Source organism: Vespa velutina, chromosome 1 (genome assembly GCF_912470025.1).
Source record: "Vespa velutina chromosome 1, iVesVel2.1, whole genome shotgun sequence".
Classification (NCBI taxonomy): domain Eukaryota; kingdom Metazoa; phylum Arthropoda; class Insecta; order Hymenoptera; family Vespidae; genus Vespa; species Vespa velutina.
Window position 1 is genome coordinate 12064080 of NC_062188.1, and position 24124 is coordinate 12088203.

The window sequence follows — 24124 nt, forward strand, 5'->3', positions numbered from 1 at the left end:
ACTTATTTGGATATTGGGGCATGATAAAGACGGTCATTATAAATATACAGAAGATAATAATCATCCCTTCATCTTCCAATTTTCGTAATAATCGAATTTCGATATGATTAATTTAATTGATACTAAAAATTATGATTTATTGAATTAATATTTTAAATCAAACTTCAAGAAGATGATAACCCAATAACGATAATTCCGTTAATTAGTTAAGCGTTTATTTTTGAAGTATACTCTCTACATTCTTGGAATCCGAACGTCCTATATATTATATAGTTAAGAATAAAACGATATACATTTATATAATTTTTTACGTAACTACTCTCCGTCTAAATTTCTGATTTATTTTTCGTAACGATCCTAGGATAGGAAAGACAACAAAATCGAAGATTATTATTATTCATCTCGACTTCTATCATCGACTCTTAATCGTTTTAGGAAACATTCCTATTAACCTATTAACCATGAATTTTCTATACCGAAGACATACATATATACATGTATACATACATATATGTATACCAATATCGAGAAATCCCTTATATGCCAAAAAGAAAAAAGAAAACAAAAAAAGAAACAAAAAACATGAAGATTTCAAAGTATAGACCGAAGTTTAGGTGGATCTTTCTTGTTATACATCATTTCGTACGCGAAAGACTGTCAGAATTACCTTAGTTTTCCATTAAAACTTTCATCGAGTTAGTACAGATGTTATTTGTGATCTTCGCGACTACCCTACGTTATACAGCATTTCAAGCTATATTGAAACAATTTCCTTCACTGCAGGCAAATCAGACTTAAGATCATTCTCTCTCTCTCTCTCTCTCTCTCTCTCTCATTTGCTCTCAAAATTCTTTATATTATAGTCATAAACATTTTCACGCTCAAAAATGTCTTTTATCGTCAAAGAAAAAAGCAGTTGTATGCTATAAAACTGGTACTATTTCTGTTCTTTTTTAAATCCCATAAAACGTTACAAAACTCTTGTAGTCTTTCCTTGTTAAGTTCAAGTTATTCAGATTCGATCGGCTGAAGTTTCATCAATCGTTAGCAAAGAATGTGAATACCGAATAGAAAGGTAAAAGATACCATGATAAATAAATAGGTCGTTCAATGAATACAAAGAAAGAAAATTCTTGACCCCGGTGAGTAGTCTTTTCTTAGTACTCTTCATCCTAATACTCATCTTTGTCTATCCGTACATAATTTTATCTGCACTATCATTAGGGACTTTCAATTTTTCTTGCTATGCCAGATTTTACCTGGATTGGCTGACAGCTTTCGTTGCACTATTTTCTTTTTTCTTTTTTAGGTAGGCAGAAAGAGAAAAAGAGAGAGAAAAAGGGAGACAGAAAGAGAGAGAGAGAGAGAGAGAGAGAGAGAGAGAGAGAGAGAGAAAGAGAGAGAAATACTTCTTTTTTTGTACCTTTTCATCGTTTTTGCAGATTCTTTGCGTACTTTTCTAATTCTTTCAGACGAATTTTCTTTCTTTCTTTCTCTTTGATAAAATTCTTTTCCCTTTGAACAAACATCCAATATCTCCTTTTTATTTTTCTTCTTCTTCTTTGTCTTATTATTATTATTATTATTATTATTATTATTATTATTATTATTATTATTATTATTATTATTATTATTATTATTATTATTATTATTGTTATTATTATTATTGTTATTATTATTATTGTTATTATTATTATTATTATTATTATTATTATTATTATTATTATATTCCTATTATATAATTGCCGTTAATTAACTGCATCTCTATAAATAATTCAACAAGGAAACGAATATCGCATAGCTTTTGCGAAAAGTAATTTCAATATATACAAGATAAATATAGTAGAATATATGAAATATTATATATTAATTAATAATCACCGTATCATTCGTTCGTTCAATAATTATCAATTATAATTATCTATTCATGTAATATGTTAATAAAAAATTGATTTGGAAAAGGAAAATTTTGCCGATATCTTTCTGTTTTCGATTTATTTAATTTTTAAAAAAACATTATAAGTTATGAAAGGACAAAGTAATTTCTATTTTAATTACTTTGTCCTTTCATAATTGCATAATGTTTTTTTTTTTTTTTAAATTAACGATAAAACGAATTATTTTTTAATCATTTGTCAATCCACGGATACGAAAAATTATACACGATTCGTTTAATGAATTTACAATAGATTCGATCTTAATGTTGCGATACGTATTTACAATATAGAAAATAAAAGGCTCAAAGCTTAAAGTTTAAGAAGTTTACTCAATACGTTAAGTTTGCATGGATAAATATTGTCAACGAGCATATTGAAATTTTAATCTAAAATTAAATAAAAGTTTAGTACTCAACTATTCCAAAGATTTATCGTCGAAATTCTATTTACCAACTATCAAAAATAAAAATTATGATTTCCACTTAAAATAATGACTTAACTATTAATGTCTATTTAAATTATACCAACTTATACCGTTATATGAATTACGAAGAATATTATGACAAAGAATAAACGAATAATAATAATTACATTTTTCACATAAATATTTACTGATTATGCCGGTACTAGGTAATATAAACATAAACGGAAAAGATGTAGACACACCGCATTTAAAATGAAATAGAATGATGGAACATGTAAATGACGTTTCCATTTTCTCACATATTTTGTCTTATCATATTGAATATGTTTCTTTAAGATATTGGATGGGAAGCTTCTTTTCAGTTGTGTCATGACAGTAATGTTCACCGAACGTATATACTGTAATATTTTATATCATTTTCACGAATTTTTGAAATGGATATTTGTTAGCGAGAACGAACGAAAATGTATGTTTATATTTGTTCTTGCGTTTTTGCACACAGTAGATTTTTTTTTTTTATGTAAACAAACAGGCGAAATTCATGGAGAATTTCTTCAATTTTATAATAATACATATACCATAACCGTATCTTTTTTTTTTCTATGCATTGTATCATATTTAGTATCTATAGCTACATAAATTATAGAATATAAATTGTGAAACAAATTAATAGACATATTTGTATTTCGAAGGTATCATGGTTATTAAGAAATTCATCAGTCTAATGTTTGTGGTTTCCAAAGAGCTTCGCTCTCCGGAATATGTAAACTTTCCCTCAAGAATAAGGCTTTGCTTCGAACCACGTAGAGAGAATTGGATGTAATTGGATGAAATCACGATTCGATGAACAATTTAACGATTTTAAATTAATTGCTTAAAAGTAATGAAAGAATTTTTACACAATATCTAATTAAATGAAATCAAAAATCTAATACATATTATCATATCGTTATCTTATTGGTTAACATAATATCGAACTTTAAATCGATGTAACTTTTATCAATTTTAAAATATTTCTACAATAGATAGATCGAACAATATAGGAACAATTTAAAATTTCAAAATCTTCACACATTTCTATCGACGAATGTTAAAAGACCGATTGATACCCATTCGATATAAGACAAATTAAATGATAATATTCTTAGAATTTAAATTATGACAATTTTTCATTATTTCATTGAATATACGATAGAATGTGCAAAGAAATTTGTGTTTATGAACCCCAACAGTTTCATCGACTTATAGTTGTACGATGTAAAAATAAACGACATCGGAAACAAAGTCGATTCTTATGGCGTCGATATCGAATTAATATTCTAGAGATTGTTCGAGGTCGACGAACGTAACGGCAAAATGCAAGAGCATATTATAGGGAACTATCACATGTTAGTTATGACAAAGGGGATAGCTTCCTCTATCCCCTTCATACATCAGCTGTTCGTGGCACGAAACATACCATTCGAAAATCATGGCTTCTGGAAAAAGCTTTTCGATAAGTGAACGTATCTGACGAAACTTCCGATAGCTTTTCACCGTCTCATATCAAACTGTACTCAATAGGATTGCTAAGAAATATATATGAAAAAGAAATATGTACGAAAAAATGTATATATATATATATATACACATACACGCACACACAAGATCTACCGTTTATCCCGAAAAATTGAAATATCTCATAAAAAGCTGAATCTACTGAAAAAAATTCTGTTACTGATTTGTATGATATGAAGGAGCACATCATATGAAACCACTTTTTTTCGGATAAAATGACAAAGAAAATTTCAAAGTCAAATTCAATGATCTACGATATGAGATTATTTATTATAATAAAATATTATAAATTATATTATAAATTTGTGAGTTCCTAAAGAAACTAATCCCTTATATCATTGGTTGCCGGCTGTGTTGGTTAGCCAAATCAAATTTTTTATCACTTAAAACAGATTTTTTTTTATCTCCCTTTATATTTCTCAAATTACCGATATAAGTAAACGAAATTTATTTCGTAAAAAATTCGGCTTTTGTTCAAAACATGCAGTCTAAGAACCAGCGATATATAATTATTAATCTTTTTATAAATTCACAAATTTATAATATAATCTATAATATTTTACTATAATAAATGACCTCATACAACACGTTGTTGAACTGGCATTTAGGAGACAGAAAGTATATTTTCTAATAAGAGTAAAGTCTTGTGAAGTTTCCTATGTCTTCTGTTATCAAAAAGTTATGATAGATCATAGATGAATATATTCGACATAATTAATATATAATTTCTCCACGACTATTAACATGTTAAAGTGTTACTTGATTATCAATGGTGATAGGAAATAATTAATACAACGAAGAATCTTTGTCGTAAGATTATGTTACCCTATACTGGAATAAAATCGTTGATATCAAAAGTCAAATCTTCGTATTCTTAAGCGAGAAAACCGGGACTTAAAATATGCGTCATTAGCTCTGAGAAAACGAGATAAAATCTTTTGGGGTTTCATCATGGAGGGGAATTTTTTCGACCTATTGCGCATATATACATATAATCTTTCGAATTATAGCACGTAGGATACCTTTGACGAGTATCTCATTTAACTTCAGTATCGTATTTTCTAAGAGAACAAGGCAATTTGGAATTAAATATATTGAAATTCAAAATTGAATGTCTGCGACCTTGACAATGTGATCTCAAATAAAATATTTATATTATAATACTATATTATAATACGAAATATACGAAGAATGTTTGATAGAAACGATAAGAATATATTAATTCTTTTCCTTTTTTTTTTTTGTTTGACATCTAGGAATCTTCACTGAATGACCTTTTTTTAGCTCTTTCTTTTCTCACAATAAATTTTCAACAATATTTATCCTTTTTTTCACGAGCCATAGAAAATAAAGTCAAAGAGATATAAATATGGATCTGAAATCAGATTTAATGCAATTCTTTAATAATCTGATTCCTATTATAAAAGAATATTTAAGAAGGATAGAATATATATAGTCTCAGAGTTAATTACCTTCAATATCTAGTGACATATATAAGAAACTACAATATAATACAAATTTCGTGAAATTTTCAATGAAAATTTCGTCTTCTCTCTGTAATTTCCTTCTAATTTAAATAAATAAGAATTAATATCTTAATCAGCAGATTATTTTACGAGACAATGGAAAAAGATAATGTCATTCAAGTATTCACAATGTCAACCGTTTACAGCGCTGAGCTGATGAGAAAATGATGCGACGTATCTTCATAGAGACATCACAAACGAATATTTCAATTGCTTTTCCAGAATACTTGGTCAGCACATACAAGCAAATGTTTGAACAGTCGTCAACCATCCCTTACCCCAATTGGCAAAACGCCAAATACACCCAGAGGAAGAAAGTGAACGCTTAAAATAACCACAAGCACTTTATTTATGAAGAAACTGTTATTACTCTCACACTTGTCAAGTTCATGTACCCGTTAATATGCAAAAGGTTGTTATTTTAATTTGAGATTAGATCTTTTTTGTTCTTTTTTTGGGTGGGTGGGGGGAGAAATTACATAAAAGACAATTTAAAAGGAGAATAGATCTATAGTATTAGGATATATATATATATATATGTATTTTGCATATATTTTTAACTTTTTTCTTTTTTTTTTTTTAAGATAAATTCTAATTTTCAATTATATTTAGAACTGAGTGATATAGCTTGGTTGATTTACGGTAATATCAAATCAAGAGGATTAAATTAATGTTAAATCTCGAGGAAAAGCTTATCGCAAGAAAGTAACAATTATGAGAATCATTCATCCGAGAATTTAAAGTTCTGAAAGTAAGAGAAAACAGTTCTCTCTGTTTTCATTATAGGAAATAAGAAGTTTGAGCTTTAACATTCGCCTCCGTATGTCCCAATCTGAAAATAAACCGGATCGTTTAATTGACTCTGCTGGTTCAATTAACGAACATAGACATGATATAACGATTCACTCTTACGGTAAATAATTTCTCTCCTGTTCTATCTCATAATCTTGGATACCCATATATATATATATGGGTATATATATATGTTTAGATATACCCATATATATATATATATATATATGTTTAGACTAATTGATATTAATAAGTGAAAGTGACGATAATAGAAATAAGAGAAAATGATTGGATAGAACAAAAAATAAAAAAAAAAAAAAAGAAAAAGAAAGAGAGAGAGAGAGAGAGAGAGAAAGAGAGAGAGAGAGAGAGAGAGAAAGAGAAAGAGAGAGAGAGAGAGAGAGAGAGAGAGAGGAAGAAATCATTTAATCCACAAAGTACAGAAGTAAAGATATATTTTTAAATCGGATTTATTCTATTGTATATATCTCGTAAAAGATAGTTCGTTATGAATAAGTGACTCAGAATAAAAAAGAAGAAAAGAGGACGATGAATCGTACGGAAGTAACACGTGCAAGAGAGAGGACTCTATGGAATCGTTCCCAACCGACGGTATTGTACGATTTATTACAGTTTCTCTAGTAAAAACGAGACTAAAAGAGAAAAAGAAGAAGAAAAAGGAAGGTTTGATATGGTCAAGCTCCAGAGTCCGAATAAGAGAGAGAGAGAGAGAGAGGGAGGGAGAGAGAGAGAGGGAGATAGACAGATAGACAAAGACAGAGAAAAGGAATAAGCCATAAACGTAGGTATTTTCTTGAGAGTAATGAAATATACGTTGGAGAAAGGACAAAGAAAATCAAGGAAAGTGGACAAAAAAGAGAGAAAGGGAGAGGAAAAGAGAAAGAGAGAGAGAGAGAAAGATACGTAGAAAGACAGACAGAAAGAGCTTTTGATATTACAGTGGTCGAGTATATCCGCACATGTAATAACGCGAGAGAGCGAGACTTTACATGACTGCGCCTTCAATGTTCGTTGAGTCTGAAACAAGCAAGCAAGCAACTAACCAACCAACCAACCAATCTACTTGATGAATAAAGACAAAGCGAGGGTTCGCAATGCAACGAAAGTACATAGAAACATCATTGGAGTTTAATGTTTAAGCGAAGTCGTCGTGAGCTTCTCGAGAAGGAAGATTCCGCAGGTTTAATTGCAAAGTCCTTTGTAACTTGTTCCTTTTAAACTACAATAGTTTACTTTCATCACGATCGTCATTTATATATATATATATATTTATTAATATCTTTTATAATCTTCCGATATATATGTAGATACACATAGTTATATATATATATATATGTATTTATGTAAACTCGTATTTGAAATATGTCCCATTTCTTTTATTTTTTTACTTTTTTAAATCGATGAAATATTCGCTACTTTTTATCTCTTTCCCCCTTTTGCTATCTTCCAAAGGGAAATTCGAATTTACATTATCAAATACATCGATCATCCATATCTTTTCTTTTCTTTTCTTTTTTCTTTGTCTTTTTCTTTTTTGCTTGCATCCTTTCTCTCGTTTTTTAATTTCTTTTCTTTTCTTTTCTTTTCTTTTTTATTTCTTTTTTCCATTCCATTCCTTTATTTTCTTTATCTTCACGAATATTTAGTCACACGTGTTGTATTATTTATTAAAAATAAAAATATACGTTATTAATTTACTTATTTACACGTAGCGATGAATTTTCCATTCTCTCTATTAAATTTTAAACAGCTTGTCAAGAAAAGATTCAAAGTCAATGACGTGATTTTATGAAATCGGCTTTATACTGTTGAATATGCAATATGAATTTTTCGGTGTCGAAACTGTCCGAGAGAAAATATAACACACGAGGCAATTCGTATTACGTAAACATTGTATCGAAATATAACATCTGTCGATTAAGTTTCGACGAAATGCTTCTCGGAGTAGAATAATATTTAAAAGACATTAGATTGATGGAGGGACTTAAGAGCAGGATGTATTATATTAATCTAGTCTGATCTTTTTGGATGGACGTCGTCAGAAATAAAATGCAAATAGGAATTTTATTGGATTGAATCCTCTTACTGAATTTAGAATAATAAATGATCAAAATGTTCTTTCATTTTCTTTCTTTTTATCTTTCTTTATTTTGTTTTGTTTTGAAAATTACTCTTACATAAAAAGAACTTCTCGAGGAAAAGGAAAACATTTCGAAGGATTGTTTTCAACGACGTTTCTCAATGTATCCCGATTAAAATCGAATGCTTAACTTCCTAAGATGGATCTTTAGGTTTATATCTACAACGATTTAATACTTTGAAAAGTACGACGATTGTAATTTTATTATCATCATAGGAAAGGAAGGAAAAGTACAATTGTAGTACTCGTCATGGACACAACTTTTCTATAATTTGATTAACACGACGACAACGACGACGACGACGACTGTGAAGATGACGATAAGGACGAAAATGATGACAACGATGATCATCTAGAATTGCTTCCTCATAATTAGATTCTTCTTGGTTCGTAGACTCCTCCGTATCACTATAACTTGGAATCGATAAGAGTTATTGGAATTAACTTATTTTCTTGGAAGTTTCTAAAGGAGGAAGAACGAAAGGACACAAATAAAGAGCTCGAATACATAAGAATCAATTTTGAAGATAACGGACGAAACCTTAAACTAATCAAATGATTTAGCATGAACATGGTGTGCAAGCTGCTTCGAATGTAATCAATTTCGAGCTTGCGTTGTATTTCAATCGTCCTGTGATTTCATGAAGAAGCGTTTAATTCAAATTCGTATCAACCGAACGTTACCAAAATTGACGTTGCACACGTTGCACACGTTGCACCAAAATAAATTTAGCTATTCGTAGGACCTGGTTCTCTTCTATATATACAACATTAATCATTTATATGAAAACAAATATTTCATAAAAATGAGATATTTATAAAATCTTAAATGAAAGTTTGATAACATACTTACATATTCATTTTTTATATCATTTATTATATCTTTTAAGATAAAGACAAATAAGACAGACATCGTTAAAATATATTATTACAGTAATATCAAATATTACCAAACGAAAATTATGATTCAACAGTAGTCAATATATTTACTTTGATCTGGCTTATAATTTCAGTATAGTTACGATATATCTATAGATATATATATATATGTAAATCCTACGCGCGTAGGTGTAACAATCGTTGAGCTCTGGTCAGCGCTTATATAGTACGTGTATAAACCCTTTCAATTACGACTGACATTTGGTTTAATGTTGACGGCTTTGTTTGAAACAAAATACAAATATTCTAATCGAACGAACGATTGTTAAAATAATTTTGTAGTAAAAGATTTTGATTAAAATAATATTTATTAAATAAATTTAATAACACGTAAGCAAAGGATGTACACAGTAGAAACGTATATCGCAGCAGGTACGATCTTCGCATGATTTAATCGAAGAACACTAGTCCCATGAGTGTATAGTCGCCTCCATCATTAATGCCATTCTGTACCTCTATTAATACTCAGATTCTATATTATAAAAGTATTCAATAGATACGTTGCTGTGTTTCACGATAATTAATACACGTTCATTTGATATTAACATTATTGATTAAATATTTTTTCTTAATATCGAGAAAATTTATATTATTTAAATGAATTTTTCATATTTTCATATCTTTAATCTCATAAATGATTCATAATGTCAATATAATTTCAAGATAAGACTAATACTCGTCATATTTATCAACGTGACGGATGGAATAATTATGAATTATTACACGTTCGTGTATACATTAAATTGTTTTCTTCGTACGTTTAATAAAATTAAAACGAATTAACTCGACGTATATGTATGTACGATCAACGATGCGAATATTTTTTCAAGAAATACTCTAAAGACAATTCAATTCGAATAATGATACGTCGAGTAGGAAAGATTTTATTTTCATTCAGGATACACCGAAAAGATATTTTTCAAATATTTCCGTCTTTAATTACAACTCATGAAAACTCACATTGCATTATATACATATGTACATATATCTCTGTATATTATTTATGGATCATGAAATACGTACTTACTCTATATTCTGTTTCATCCGAACAAAGGAAGATTAGATTTCATTGTTTTACGTGAAATCTGAAATACTAATACACAGGGTAGTCCAATAACTATTATCATCTTAATTATCTCCATTATTTTTGCATTTATGCATTTGCATTATTATTATGGCAAATGCACATAAACATTTATTATCGCGATTGCAGAAAAAAAATATACATATAAAAATATATATATATAATTGTGAATATATAGTCTATCTCGAATAATTCATCTTCTTCCTCGAATATCTTTTTCTAACTTTAACAAAAAAAGAAACTACGACTACTTACAGTTTTGTTGAATTACTAGACATTTTTTCAAAATATCTCATGAACTAATTATTTTTTAATATTTCATCCTAATAGTTTTCTTAGTCAGAATAGCGCGGCAAATTGTTTATGTGAAAAAAAATTATAGGTTGCCATTTTATGAAAATACCGATGACTTCGAAATCTCGTAAAAAATGATTTAAAAAAAAAAAGAAAACAAAATAATCTTTTTACAATCACATGTTGTTATAGTAACTTTATTTTGTTCTAAACATTTTTTTCCATAAAACCATCTAAAAAAAATGGAGATATTTCAGGTGGTAATAATTACTGGACCAACCTGTATACTTTTCATTAAAAAAAAAATCATATCACGAGGACGTTAAACGAACACGATATATTATCGATAAATTTCTCAACTTCGAAAAGATCATACACATTCGATGTGAGCAATGGAAAAAGCTAATATTATTTCCTAGTTCGCGACGTGCATCAAATCGTATTTCATCGCCGGTAGACAGTTATCGGACATCTGTGATTTGTATCATCGTCGCACGTGTGAGTCCGACTAAAGCTGTTGAAACTAGCAAGAGACAACGATGAGGAATCAATTTCGTACCTAAAACAATAATAATACTAGTTGGTAGTACCACTTATGTCAAACGTTTATCGTCAAATTTTCCGAAGCCTCTGGACGATACTTGACATCTGAATTTTTCGTTAAAATTTATAAAACTTTAAGCAAGAAGCTTTCACAAAAAGTTGACAAACGTGTATCTACGAGATAAAAAGAAATGCTTATAGATAGTTAACCGGAAAAAAGTAAGAGAAAAAGAGAGAAAAAGAGAAAGAGAGAGAGAGAGAGAGAGAGAGAGAGAGAGAGGATAAAGAGAAAAAACATTTGATCAAATTTGATCAATCTTTCTTTCGATTGAGCAAAATGGATACTTCAATATAAGTACTTGAAACTTCTATTTCGCGTGATCGGAATTTGGATATCGTAACTCATAAGGATCACGATCTTTGCGAATTTCGATCGCATGAAAATGAGCACTGCCTTGCATTCATAAACTTACAATTATCGAATATGTCGTCGAGAAAATAGGACGACTTCGAAAGAAGTTATGAAAAAGATGAGGAAATATGGAACAAACTTATTAAAGATATCGTGCGGTTCGTTGCTCGATAACTCGAAGGAAATTATGAATGAAAAGTAAGATGAAATATTTCATAAACTTATTAAGTATAACTCCTATTTAAAAATGTCGGATTTTAATTGGAATATCGTATTACTTAACTACCTACATATTTTTATTGAAAGATATTTATCTATACATGAAAATATGTAAATCGCACGATTATAAAAATATATCTACAGCCAGGTTAAAAATCAATCATAAATATGAATCAAACTTTGATTAAAACAAAATGATTATGCTAATATATTTTATATTAATATTTAATATTATTAGTATACAGGTCAATCTTTCATACTTTAATAGTATTACAAGTCAATCTTTCATACTTTTACCTGCGATTCTTATAGTAGATATATGAAAAACTAAAAACAGCAAATTTTAATTCAATGTAATGTATCATTTTCAAATAAGGAAGTCCAATGGAACAAATTATACATATTGTATTATTGTCACATATCAATTTTCATATTAACAAACTAATACCTGATCTTACGTTGTAATTGAAATATCATAAGTGCTTCTTTGCAATACTAATAATTCTGGCTTTTACTCTTTTGTATGCCAAACAGAGATATACATACCAATTTTTACGTTACAATCCTTTATATGATTTTTTGTAAAAATGTCTATTTTCATCCTTCTTTGTTAGTTCGAATAATTGTAAAAATATTGCATGCTGTATTCTATATTATCTACTCTGAAATAAAATTCGATTATCCGATTATCAAGATTTTCAAACATCCTCAAAGTTTTATCATGTATATATATATATATATATATATATATATATATATATATATATGCATTATTATAACATTCTTATGCACAAGTGCATATTCGATAAAAATGCGTTTAAATATTATTAGTAGCGAAGTACCATTATATTAGTTTTTTACAGTAAAATGGAATAAATTTCTTTTTATTTTTACTCGTTCTATCATTTCGAATAATAAAAATATTGTAAATGTAATGAATAACGTAAATTCAATAGAAATTATATTCATACGCATTCTGTTCAAATAATTTTTTTTTTGTTATCACATTTCTTAGCTGTACAAAATAAAAGAACATCTTATATTTGTACATTAAAATTTAATGAAGATTTAAATTAATAAAAAAAACATATACGTCTAAATCGATGGACTTCATTGCACTCATTTCATTTTCATGTGCTTTCAAAGATTTATCAATAAATTAATAAATAAATCTTTGATGTCAAATCGAATGTCAAATTAAATTGCCCTTCTAATTTCATTCCGAGATAATCGAAACGTAACTATTCCCGTTAATGGTATATTATTTCCCGATCGCGTGAACTTTGATATTTTGAAATATTAAATTGATATTTAAAAATTGATTATAATCAGGATCGAATTCATTCGTAATTTTATTATATTCTATACAAGTTGAAGTTAAACAAACAATAAAGTATTTTTTAAAAATTCGTCCTGTCAAAAAGCTAAACGTATCGTATTAAAATATTGACGTGTATGTCATTTTCTGAAAAAAAAATAACTGAAAACAATATATATATATATATGTTGTCAATCAATGATTCATATCACACGCGAAAGTATATTTTTGCTTTGGCAGAATAAAGATGATAAAGTAACATGCAATAGCGATTAAATAAATTTCATAGTACTTACGGGTTCCATCGAAGCGTGTTGCGATTGTATCGAGAAAAGTATTTTGTGGGGCGAGGAGGCCCTTCCTAACCGGCATTGGGGCCGCCCCGCCGCGTGATCTGCGGCACGGATCTGTAAGTTCATAAAAAAAAAATGCATTTATTATTCTTGTTTCCATTTTGACAACAGCGTATGTAATACATACATGCATAACAAGAAGTAGAAGTTTTGAGTTTGATTAATAAATAATGCCAAAATTAATATTACAATTATTACTATATAATATAATATACATATACTATATATACATAAATATATTAAAACAATATTGTATTAAATTATTAATACAAGAAATGTATTACATTGTTTATATATAATAGTATAATATTTATAATAGTAATCAATACAGAACTGACAAAAAAATTTTTAAATGAGCCAAAAGTTCCTAGATAGTTTTAAATATCGTTTTCTAGATTTTTCAGACCTGTAGTTAAATTTTGTAATTTTTCAATCAAAAAGATTAGCCCAAAAAAAAATCATGAAAAGAAGTCATCTGGGCACTTTCGGCCTAACCTGTATTACAACTTGGTGATATAAAGTTGAAGTGTTAATGTATATGATATAATGTATGTAAATGATAACATACATATACATATAAATATACACGCATACATCCATACATGAAAGCGTATCTCGGTCAAAGCAAAAAAAAGAAAGTAATCACTTATCGATATCGTCAGTCCTTTTTACGAACTGTGTCGCATCTGTCGTTTAACATACGTACGCAGTAAAGCACAGCTACGATTATTTATTTATTGAAATCGTTTTATAAACGAGACTTTTTTAAGAGTTAATCGAGGATAAAGAAAAAAAAAGAAAGGAAAACGGAACACTTTGTTTTTTTTTTTTTCTTGAATTTCTTATTAAATCTAATGATAGTTCCACTTTAACGATCTATAGTATATAATATTAGATTGGATTAATTAAAAGAAAATTCGATTGACAGAAACGTTTCGTATGTTATTCGATACAGAATATTAATGAACAATTTCAAATAAATTATTGTTAATAACAAAAAGAAATGAAACAAACGATGAAATTCGATTCGACGCGAATACTATGATTTTCTTTTAATTCACGATTTAAATTATATGTCTATCTCATAGGATTTATCCGATGTAAAAAAAAAAAAAGAAGAAAGAAAAAAAATTAAAGAAAAAAACTTACATATAAATTATACTTTTTATATAAACTGTAATATTATTAGAAACGATCATAGACTATTTTGTAGATAGACTTAATGACGGAATAACTTGAGAGAATATATAATGTAACTTGAGTATGGCAAGCTCTGGTGGTACTTGTATTAATTCAATTAGAACGGTGGTCGTTAGATTTCATAATATAGAGAACGAGCAATAAAAGAAAAGAACGACCTCGGGATCCCAATTACGCAATTGCATGCCGAATGCTCTTCCATTTTTACAATTCTCTCTTTCTTTCTTTATTTCTCTCTTTTCTTTTTTTCTCTCTTTGTGCCTATATAATTTTTCACAATTATCCGTTTTATTTGAATGAGAAAAAAGATCTGTGCCGATATACATACAACACATAACTACATAACTATATCTTACATAAATTAAATTAATTAAATTTGATATTTTTAATAGAAATTCTTTTTCCTTTTCTTTTTTCTTTTTAATTTGTCAAATTCTTTAAATAAAAATTAATAAAAACGAATAAATATTTTACATTTTTTTTTATTCGTGTATATATATATATATATATATATATATATATATATATATATATATATACGTACATACTCGCGTAAATACGTCACGACCTACGTCGATAAAGATTATCAACGATTTTTAATATTAAAATTCTAACTCATGATAAATCAGGTCGATCTTCTAGATATTCGACCATTTAATTTCACGATTTTACGCAAAGCTTTTCTATTTACGGAAACGGAAGATTCGTCGGGGAATCCTGTAAGTCAGCGAATATTGAAAGCTCTCCATTATCGAACAAAGTGCTATTGTTACGCGCATTGTTCATCGATTCCGTTGCTTTTCTGGAATCATTCCAACTCGTTGCTATTTCATTGCGCGTGGACGAGGAGAAATCATTCTATATAGCTTTTTCTCATCTCTCCATGAATCATTATCGTTACGTTTAACGCCATAAACAATTACCCATTCAAGCTCGCATAATTATGAGTCTTTGAATCCTTATAAATAATTATTCTTATAAGTCTCGCAAAGTTACCTTTTATTTGAGAAGTCCTTACGCAATCGTTTCTAACAATAGGTATTAAATTTATCGATATTTTAGATTTTTTTTCTCTTTTTTTTTTCTTCTTCTTTTTTTTTCGTAGAGACGCATACTTTCCTTGATCGAGTCACGTTGAATTTCATCATTTTTTTCATTTAGTTCAATCGCTTCTTCGTACTCAATCAATAGAAAATACATATTGTATTGAAACACGTGATTTAGCTATAATATAAAAAGATCTTGTTGTTTATTGGATACAGACAGATACATTTGATATTTCAATTTAATACGATTTATTGATAAATATTAATCAGTCAGAAATATATTCGAAAATTTTTTTTTTTAATTGTATTTTAAATTGTATCTTTTTCTTCTTCGTTTATTTTTTTATTACGTATTTTTTTTTAATTTAACAAAAAGAATATTCTAAATTTGAATGAATTAAAAATAAAATGCTTTTTCTCTGACTATAGCAATGATAAAAAATATACTCGGATAGATAGATACGATTATATAGAATCTTGATAGATATAATAGATAGTTAATAAATTTTTTCATTCCGTTAAAGTTCGAAGTTTACGATATTATTGTACATTATCGAAAGTAAAAATAAATTATAATCGATTAAAAAGAGAAAAAATATCATTTATTTAAAAATTTCTCACGTTTAACAATAGAACTTAAATAGAGAATAGAAATGATCATCGGACACCAGAATTGAAAGTTTGATAAATGCTAAAACTGGCTAAAAGCTATTTAAAGTTTAATCAATTCCCGAGTTAATGAGGTTACATTGTATTTTACTTGTGATTCAAATAGACAAATAAAATATAACGATAAAGAAAAAAAGAAGAAAAAAAAAAAAGAAAAATAGCAAATGAAAATAAAATTAAAGAAGATACTGACCCAAGTCCACGTAAGGTGGATCTGGAACAAGGTTTATCGTTAATGACAACTACTCGCCGATTTTATAAATAGACGATATTCGCAGTCTGGCGACGGACAAAAATATCGTTCTTCGGTCTCTCGTGTATATTATTAAAAAAAACCAAACGACTTCGAAATTCGTCGTAATGGTAGTCTCTGTAAAAAGCATCGAATAAGAGCTTCCGTTTATTCCTTCGGTCGACATACATACATACATACGTATACATGTACATAAATGCATGCGTGCATGCATAGATACATATGTAGAGACATATGTATGAAACATCCTTTTCTCCTCTACTGTCAACACGCACAAAAAGCATCACGAAAAGACGTATGGAAAAATATGTAACATTCAAGCTTGCATAACGTTGACAAGTAATAGGATTTACATGCTCGAAAACGAGAGTTTTCTTTTTCTATCCTATAGAAAGTATAATTAACGCGTTCTATTTTTTTCTTTTCTACATCTTTAGTAACCATGGTAAAATCGTGCTGCTATCTATTTTTCGTTTGATATTTTGTTTTTCGTCACATGACAAAATAAACTAGAAGATGCTAGAGAGAGAAAGAGAGAAAGAGAGAGACATAGAGAGAGAGAAATTGTAAAAAATGTTTATCTTTCTATCTTTCTCGTTTCGTTCTTATCTTATTATCTAACACCGTGATCAAATTATATATGAAATTATATATGAAATAACGCTGTTATCTTTTTCTCGTTTACACTTAGACCGTTTAGAAAATTACGAAATAGTTTCGAAAGCGGTTCATTTAATCCGAAACTTCGTCGGTGAAATAGTTAATGTTAAAGAAAAAATAAAATTAATGAATTGTCAGATTGCATTTAATAGCACCAATAAATAATGAACATTCTCATAATAAAATATTTGAATGCATCATACCTCGTAAAATTAGAAAAAAAACCTGTCACATTTACATAGAATAGTAATAATAAATGGACGTGTAAAGTGTAACGATAATAATGATAATAATTCACGCGTTGATGCGTTTTTCGTTCGATGCGTTTAACAATTCCCGTAGTCTAATTACTAGGGTCATTCGTTTAAATTAAAAAAAAACAAACAAACGTAAGCGTATGACGAAGATGTGTAAATATATATGTATATATATGTATGTATGTATGTATATATGTATATATGTATATATGTATATATGTATATATGTATATATGTATACACGTTAAATTTATACGAAGTATAACAACGTCGGCAAAAGATGCATGTCCGACATATAAGCGAACTTTTCCACTCGTTAGAACGATCAAAACTGATAACGAAGCTGCACGTATTTTCGTCTCATTCTACTCTCGTTTACTTAACACCTGTATTGATCAATGTAGAAATACAAAAAAATTATTCTTTTACGTGATACAAACTATTCGTAGTAAATTGTTACAGATGTTATCATCGTAACACGAAATATGTACGTATGTAGGTATGGAATAAACTCGAAGCTATGGAACCACCGCATTGATTTGCGGTAGCCATCTGCATTCAAAGAATATTTCATCGTGCAATTAAACGTGTAACGCTATATCTTGTTTCGCCGCGTATTACAAACTTCAGTTTATAAAATTAATAAATCCATTGGGAAAGAAAGAAAAAAACAAACAATAAAATAAAGATGATTAAAAGTACATATATGTATCTTCTTCTATCGATTGTTCGAAAGTTTTTTTTATTTAAAAACTCTGCAAAAACTTTAATCGAGATTTAATTATTTGTACCAAGCATCGTATTTCTTTTATGTCTAACAAGTTTTCACAAACTAATTCGACTAACTGACGTTCTGGAACAAGAAACTTTTTTTATGACTTTGCTTTCTCAAACAATTTACATGAATGTAATTCGAATATAATTGGTCAAATATTATACAATCTACTCGATTACTTTACTTGATAATTATTTTTACAAACAGAAGGATTTATGTATACGATGTTACATTTATCTATTGACAAAAGAGAAAGAGAGAGAAAGAGAGAGAGAGAGAGAGAAAATGAAAAGAAAAAACCGAACGATTATCGACGTATATAATTCTCATCGAAAACGAGATCCATACGTCGATATAATACAAACAAGCGAGCGAACGAGCTAGCGAACGAGCTAGCGAACGAGCTAGCGAACGAGTGCCGAATAATCTATGTATATATGTATGTACGTATGTATATATATATATATATATATATGTATATATATATATACATATGCATCGTCATGATCATCATTGACATCATTTCGTATAAAGTTATCTCTCTATCGAACGAGCGGCCTGCTCGTTTACATTTGTGCGTTTTTGATCAATTGATATATACACACACTCGTTCAACGATCACTTAAAAAAATAAAGAAATGGAAAGAAAGGAGAGAGAGAGAGAGAGAGAGAGAGAGAGAAGAAAATAAAAAAAAAAAAACGGAGGAGAAATAATTCAGACGATAAATTCTCGATCGAAGATCTCTTGGTAAAATTGAATGATCAATAACGGTCACTGATTTCTTCGAGAATACGGACCTTATCGAGAAAGTCGATCTTTCTGCTCACTGGCTCCGGCGCATCGTCTTTCGATCACTCGCGAGATCACACTTGTCACACCGAAAAAAAAAGAACAACCGCCGATCTAGGAATATGATAGACTAAATAAAAAAGAAGAAAACAAAAAAATCCCACGATTTGTCACAGACAAAGATAATGATAAGGAGAAAAATGATAAGGAGGACAGTTTTATCTGATTTCTTTCTTCTTTTCTTTTTTTGTTTGTTCTTTCTTCCTATTTTTTTGTTGTTGTTGTCTCTTTCTCTTATACAATAAAAATGAAAATATTTAACAAATCTCTTATTATATTTTGTTGATATAGGAAAAAAAATGTGAGAAAAAGAGACAAATAAATAGAGAGAGAGAGAGAGAGAGTGAGGGAGTAAGAGAACGTAAGAGAAAGTAAGAGAGACTAAGAGGGAGAAAGATAGAGAAAAATCGTTTCAACGTAGTGAGTTCGTACGCAAATAAAATTCTCGGACGCTCGCGATAGGTTCGCAGGCATTCGCGTAACTGATCGAGCCGAGGGGTTGAGATTCAGTCTATCCTGATGGCCCGGGCTCCCCTGGTGGCTCTGACTTGCGCCCCACGCACTAACCAAGGCGCAACATGTGGTAAGTCGAGGAAAACGAGTGCGCGAGCGAATAGGCGAACGTAGATATAGATACGTAGGGAAGAGTATACGATCGAAGACCTTTCTTTTGTGTAAAAATCTGATCGTTGGAAAAAGAGAGAAAGAGAGAGAGAGAGAGAGAGAGAGAGATAAAGAAGAGACAAGCACTCACTCATGCGTACGAACGAGAAGGCAAAAAGTGAAAAAATATCGTCTTGGCCTATACAAAAGCATAGAGAGTTTTTCGTGGATCAAGGTCAAAATCCGAAATTATGCTATGACAGGTGTTACACTCTATCTTTCTCACCGTAACTTTGATTGATACATAATTATATCTTCTTCTTCTTCTTTTTTTCTTTTTCTTTTTTACTCTCAAACTACTGACGACCTATCGAGCTCTAACGAAGGTGCTTTCTTTTTCTTCTTTATTATCTTCTCTCCTGTTCTTATTAAATTAACTTCATAAACTGAATTTGAATTTTTTTCATATGATCGCCCCGTTGAATTGCTCTCGAAAAGAAACTTGGAAAATTTTGAAAGAGAGAAAATTGGCTCTTTCTTCCTTCTTTTCATTTTCTGTTGTATTTGTTTCTTTTCTCTTTCTTCTTTTCTTCTTTTTTTTTTTTTTTTTTGTTCTTAGACACTTCAGAATATATATTACTAAAATACCTGATAAATTGTTAGGTACAAATTTAGTTTTGATTATACTCGTTAAATCTCGGGAAAAAAATTGTGATGAGATATTATAGGAAGACGTTACTACGGAAAGGAAGAAAAATGAAGAAAGTGCGTGTTTATGATCGGCCAATTCGCTTACTCTTATTGGACCGTGAATCCTTCAAACTCCGATGAACTCTTCCTCTCTGGAAATACTGCTTGTACTTTATGCCGGTTGACATTTCTTTCGTTAACGAATAAATGAACGCAAATAAATACAATCTCTTGTCATTTTTTTTCTTTTTCTTTTCTTTTCTTTTCTTTTTTTTTTCTTTTTTATTTTTTTTTTTTTTTTCTTTTTTTCGTTAAGCTTCGGACTCATACATCAACTTGATTTTTTCTCTTTGAAAGAGAACTACAAAAGGGAAATATAATATATCTTGCGTAAGATTGGTGCCGATCGATACGAACTCGACAATTCTATCGTATGCTCTATAACAACAATTTCAGATTTATATGACGATTTCATACTATTTAAAAATAATCCTATCTGAGTGTATCAGTGAAATCGTTGTAACGATCGATGTAACGTAATAACAATGGTGTCTAACAATAAGTGAAATTACATTGGACATCGTTTAATTCTTAATCCTTCGTTTTTTTCTTCATATTTTTTCTATTTTTTTCATTTTCTTTTTTTTTTTTTTTTTTTTTTTTTTTTTTTTTATCGTAATAGAAGAAAATAAAATATCATTTGACGTTTATGTATCTTTATATCTTCATATATCTTTATATCTTATGATGCAACTAGATGCGATCTAACATTAAAACACATCTATCCGATCAATTAAAAAAAAGAAAAAAAGAGATTTGGAATTAAAAAGAACGATCTTTTCAACGCGTAAAATTTGCACGTGTCCTAAATTAAAACGCGTTACGCGTGAAAAATTTGGCAAAACGTAAACTTCGACATATTGCAAAATGCCAACCAGTTCATATATCTCAACCAAACAATTCCGCATTTTTTAAATGACCACGAGAGATCCGCTATTTTGCAATCACCATCGTTAAAATTATATTTCAATATTGATTCTCTCTCTCTCTCTCTCTCTCTCTCTCTTTCTCTCTCTCTTTCTCTCTCTCTCTTTCTCTTTCTCTTTTTCTCTCTGTCGATGTCACGTACGCTTTATTATTGGCGCGAAGAGAAAACATTGTAGAAACGTTCACAGCTAAAAATAGATACAAGTATTTATAGGAACGAGAGAAATAAACTTCTTTGGGATCGAAATTATCGCTCTATTATTCGATTCGAATTAGATTTATGAGGAAGTCTAGGAGAATCGTTTGAAAAGAAAAATGTATATAAATCTAATAATTTACACATTTCTGGAAAGATAATTCCAATCAATTTTGAAGATCATATCTTCGCAACCAATTCGACTCTCACCGTTCAATAATTATTTATTTATACTAATTGACAGAGATAAAACAAAATACAGAAAGTAGTAGAGTTTGCGGATATGCTCGAAATGTTTCGTAACTTTTTGCAAAATCTGATGGATCCCCGTAAAAGATATTTTTCTTCTTCTTTTTTTCCTTTTTGTTGTCCTTCCGCGAAACGAAATTTTCTTCGGTTTGGTATTCCATCCACGTTTGAAATAACCTAGACCGATGTAGCATTGCGTCTTCGGCAAAATATAAATGTGCATAATAACAATATCCCAGCGTTTCAATATTATTGCGAAAAAGGAGATCCAAAAATACCTAATATATTCCATTTTCCTACTTATAATACAATCGTTGAAAACAAAAAAATTGAAGGATGAGTTTATATAACTGACTTACTATATGAGAATTACTCATACATAAGAAAGTTATGACTTTTATACATTTCTTTTGTAATAATATAATAACAAAGATTTATTATTTATTTAATAAACGTGATGTAAAAACTAATGTGTGATTTATTATTTATTTAATAGATGATATAGAACGAAAAATCGTACCTATTCTTAATTCTTTAATATGATATCGTACATTAAAACGACTTATAAAATGGTGTACTCGAAACTGCTACAATATTTTCCGATATTCGATAACAGGAAAAACAACGAGATTCGTAAGATGGAAGTGATTTTTTTATGAGACTATGAACGAACGCCTACCCGCTACGGAAGATCGAGTTGATGTCTAACTTTGATATTTCCCTGAGAGAACAAGAAAAAAAAGAAACCGAAAAATATCCCCAAAAAGATCCTTGAGGAATATCGAAAAATATCTTGATACTCTTAAATATGTTTTTTCTTATTCCCTCCCATGTGCCGTGTATTATTTAATGGAGGAATAAACAAGAACTATTTTTGTTGCATTGATAACGATACGTAGGTAGTAGCCGTGAAAAAAAAAGCGAACGAGAGAAAAAAAATATAAAACAAAAGAACTTTCTTATTTTTCTTTGTCCTTTTTAATCTTTTCTTCTTGACTCTTTCAACCGATTCACAAATGTAAGAGCACATCCGTTCTTGGAAAAAATTATATTAAATACAGTTTACAAGGATTCTTCTTATAAGCAGTCCTATGTACATTTGAAACTTTTTTGTCAACGACAATCAAGGAACGTCAAGTCAATCAAGAAAATATCAAAGACCGTATAAATGGCGTTCCGCTTAAACAAACCAGGAACATTCTGCTCGAATGAATGAAAGAATTTTTATCGTATAATTCGTCCTTATTAAAAAGAAAAAAAAAAAGAAAAAAAAAAGTAAAACAGAAAGAGTACGAAAAGGAGAACAAAAATAAAAAAAAAAAAGAAATATATAAAAAAAGGCAATTTGATTGCTTAACGATCGAATTATCGTGTAACGAAAGGCGATCGTTTGGAAAATGAATCGAGAAGGTAAGCGATAGTAGAAGTTCAAAGACCACGTTTTCTCCGTGATGCCCCGTCAAGAGTAAAATTTTCATTTTCTTTTTTCTTCTCTTTCAAGTCGATAATCATAAAAAAAAAAAAAAAAAACTATCTCTTGACTCACGTACAATGATAAAATAAAAAGAATTAAAACAACGATACGAGGAGTAATTATAATAATAAAATATTGAAACATTCGAAGCGTTACGATTCAAAGAAATAATGGATACAAAGTTCAGGTGTTTGTTCCTGGAACTATTTTTAACACTTTTGAAGCTCAATAAAATCTTAGATGACATAGTCGTAGAATTACCATATTTAAGTTAGTTATTACAATTCATAAATAGTATTTGATACTTGAACGTCTATGCGAATGCTTTATCACTTTATCCTATCGACGCTTTCCCATTCTGTGTATTCGTTACGTATCGATTTGTTAAATACCGATTATCGATTTATTAAATCCCTTCTACGAATAGGGAGGAAATATGTGATATGAAATTACTTTAAGTAAGAAAGGGTCAGCGGCCTGTCATTTTAAATAATTAGATCCGCATTTCTTACAGAGTTAAAAGGGAATTCTACACAGTACTTTTATATAGATTTCTGTACTTTTTATTATCGCCATATATGTATATAGAAAATATAAACGGTGAGATGGAGAAAATCGAATATCAGGGTATTTCGACAGATAAATATATATATATA

General features: G+C 29.1%; 1 protein-coding gene across 4 annotated transcripts in view; it reads right to left on the reverse strand.

Annotated features, from left to right (window-relative positions):
* Positions 1–19521, reverse strand: part of LOC124948292 (potassium voltage-gated channel subfamily H member 8) — a 55766-nt gene extending 36245 nt beyond the window's left edge. For all 4 annotated transcript variants that reach the window (XM_047491732.1, XM_047491723.1, XM_047491717.1 and 1 more), the window contains exons 1-2: positions 19218–19521; positions 13503–13613 (exon numbers count right to left, since the gene is read on the reverse strand). In XM_047491732.1, coding sequence (XP_047347688.1) covers positions 13503–13578 — 76 coding nt within the window. In that variant the 5' untranslated portion in view covers positions 13579–13613; positions 19218–19521. The remainder of the gene's footprint in view (positions 1–13502; positions 13614–19217) is intronic.
* Positions 19522–24124: the final 4603 nt, after the last annotated feature.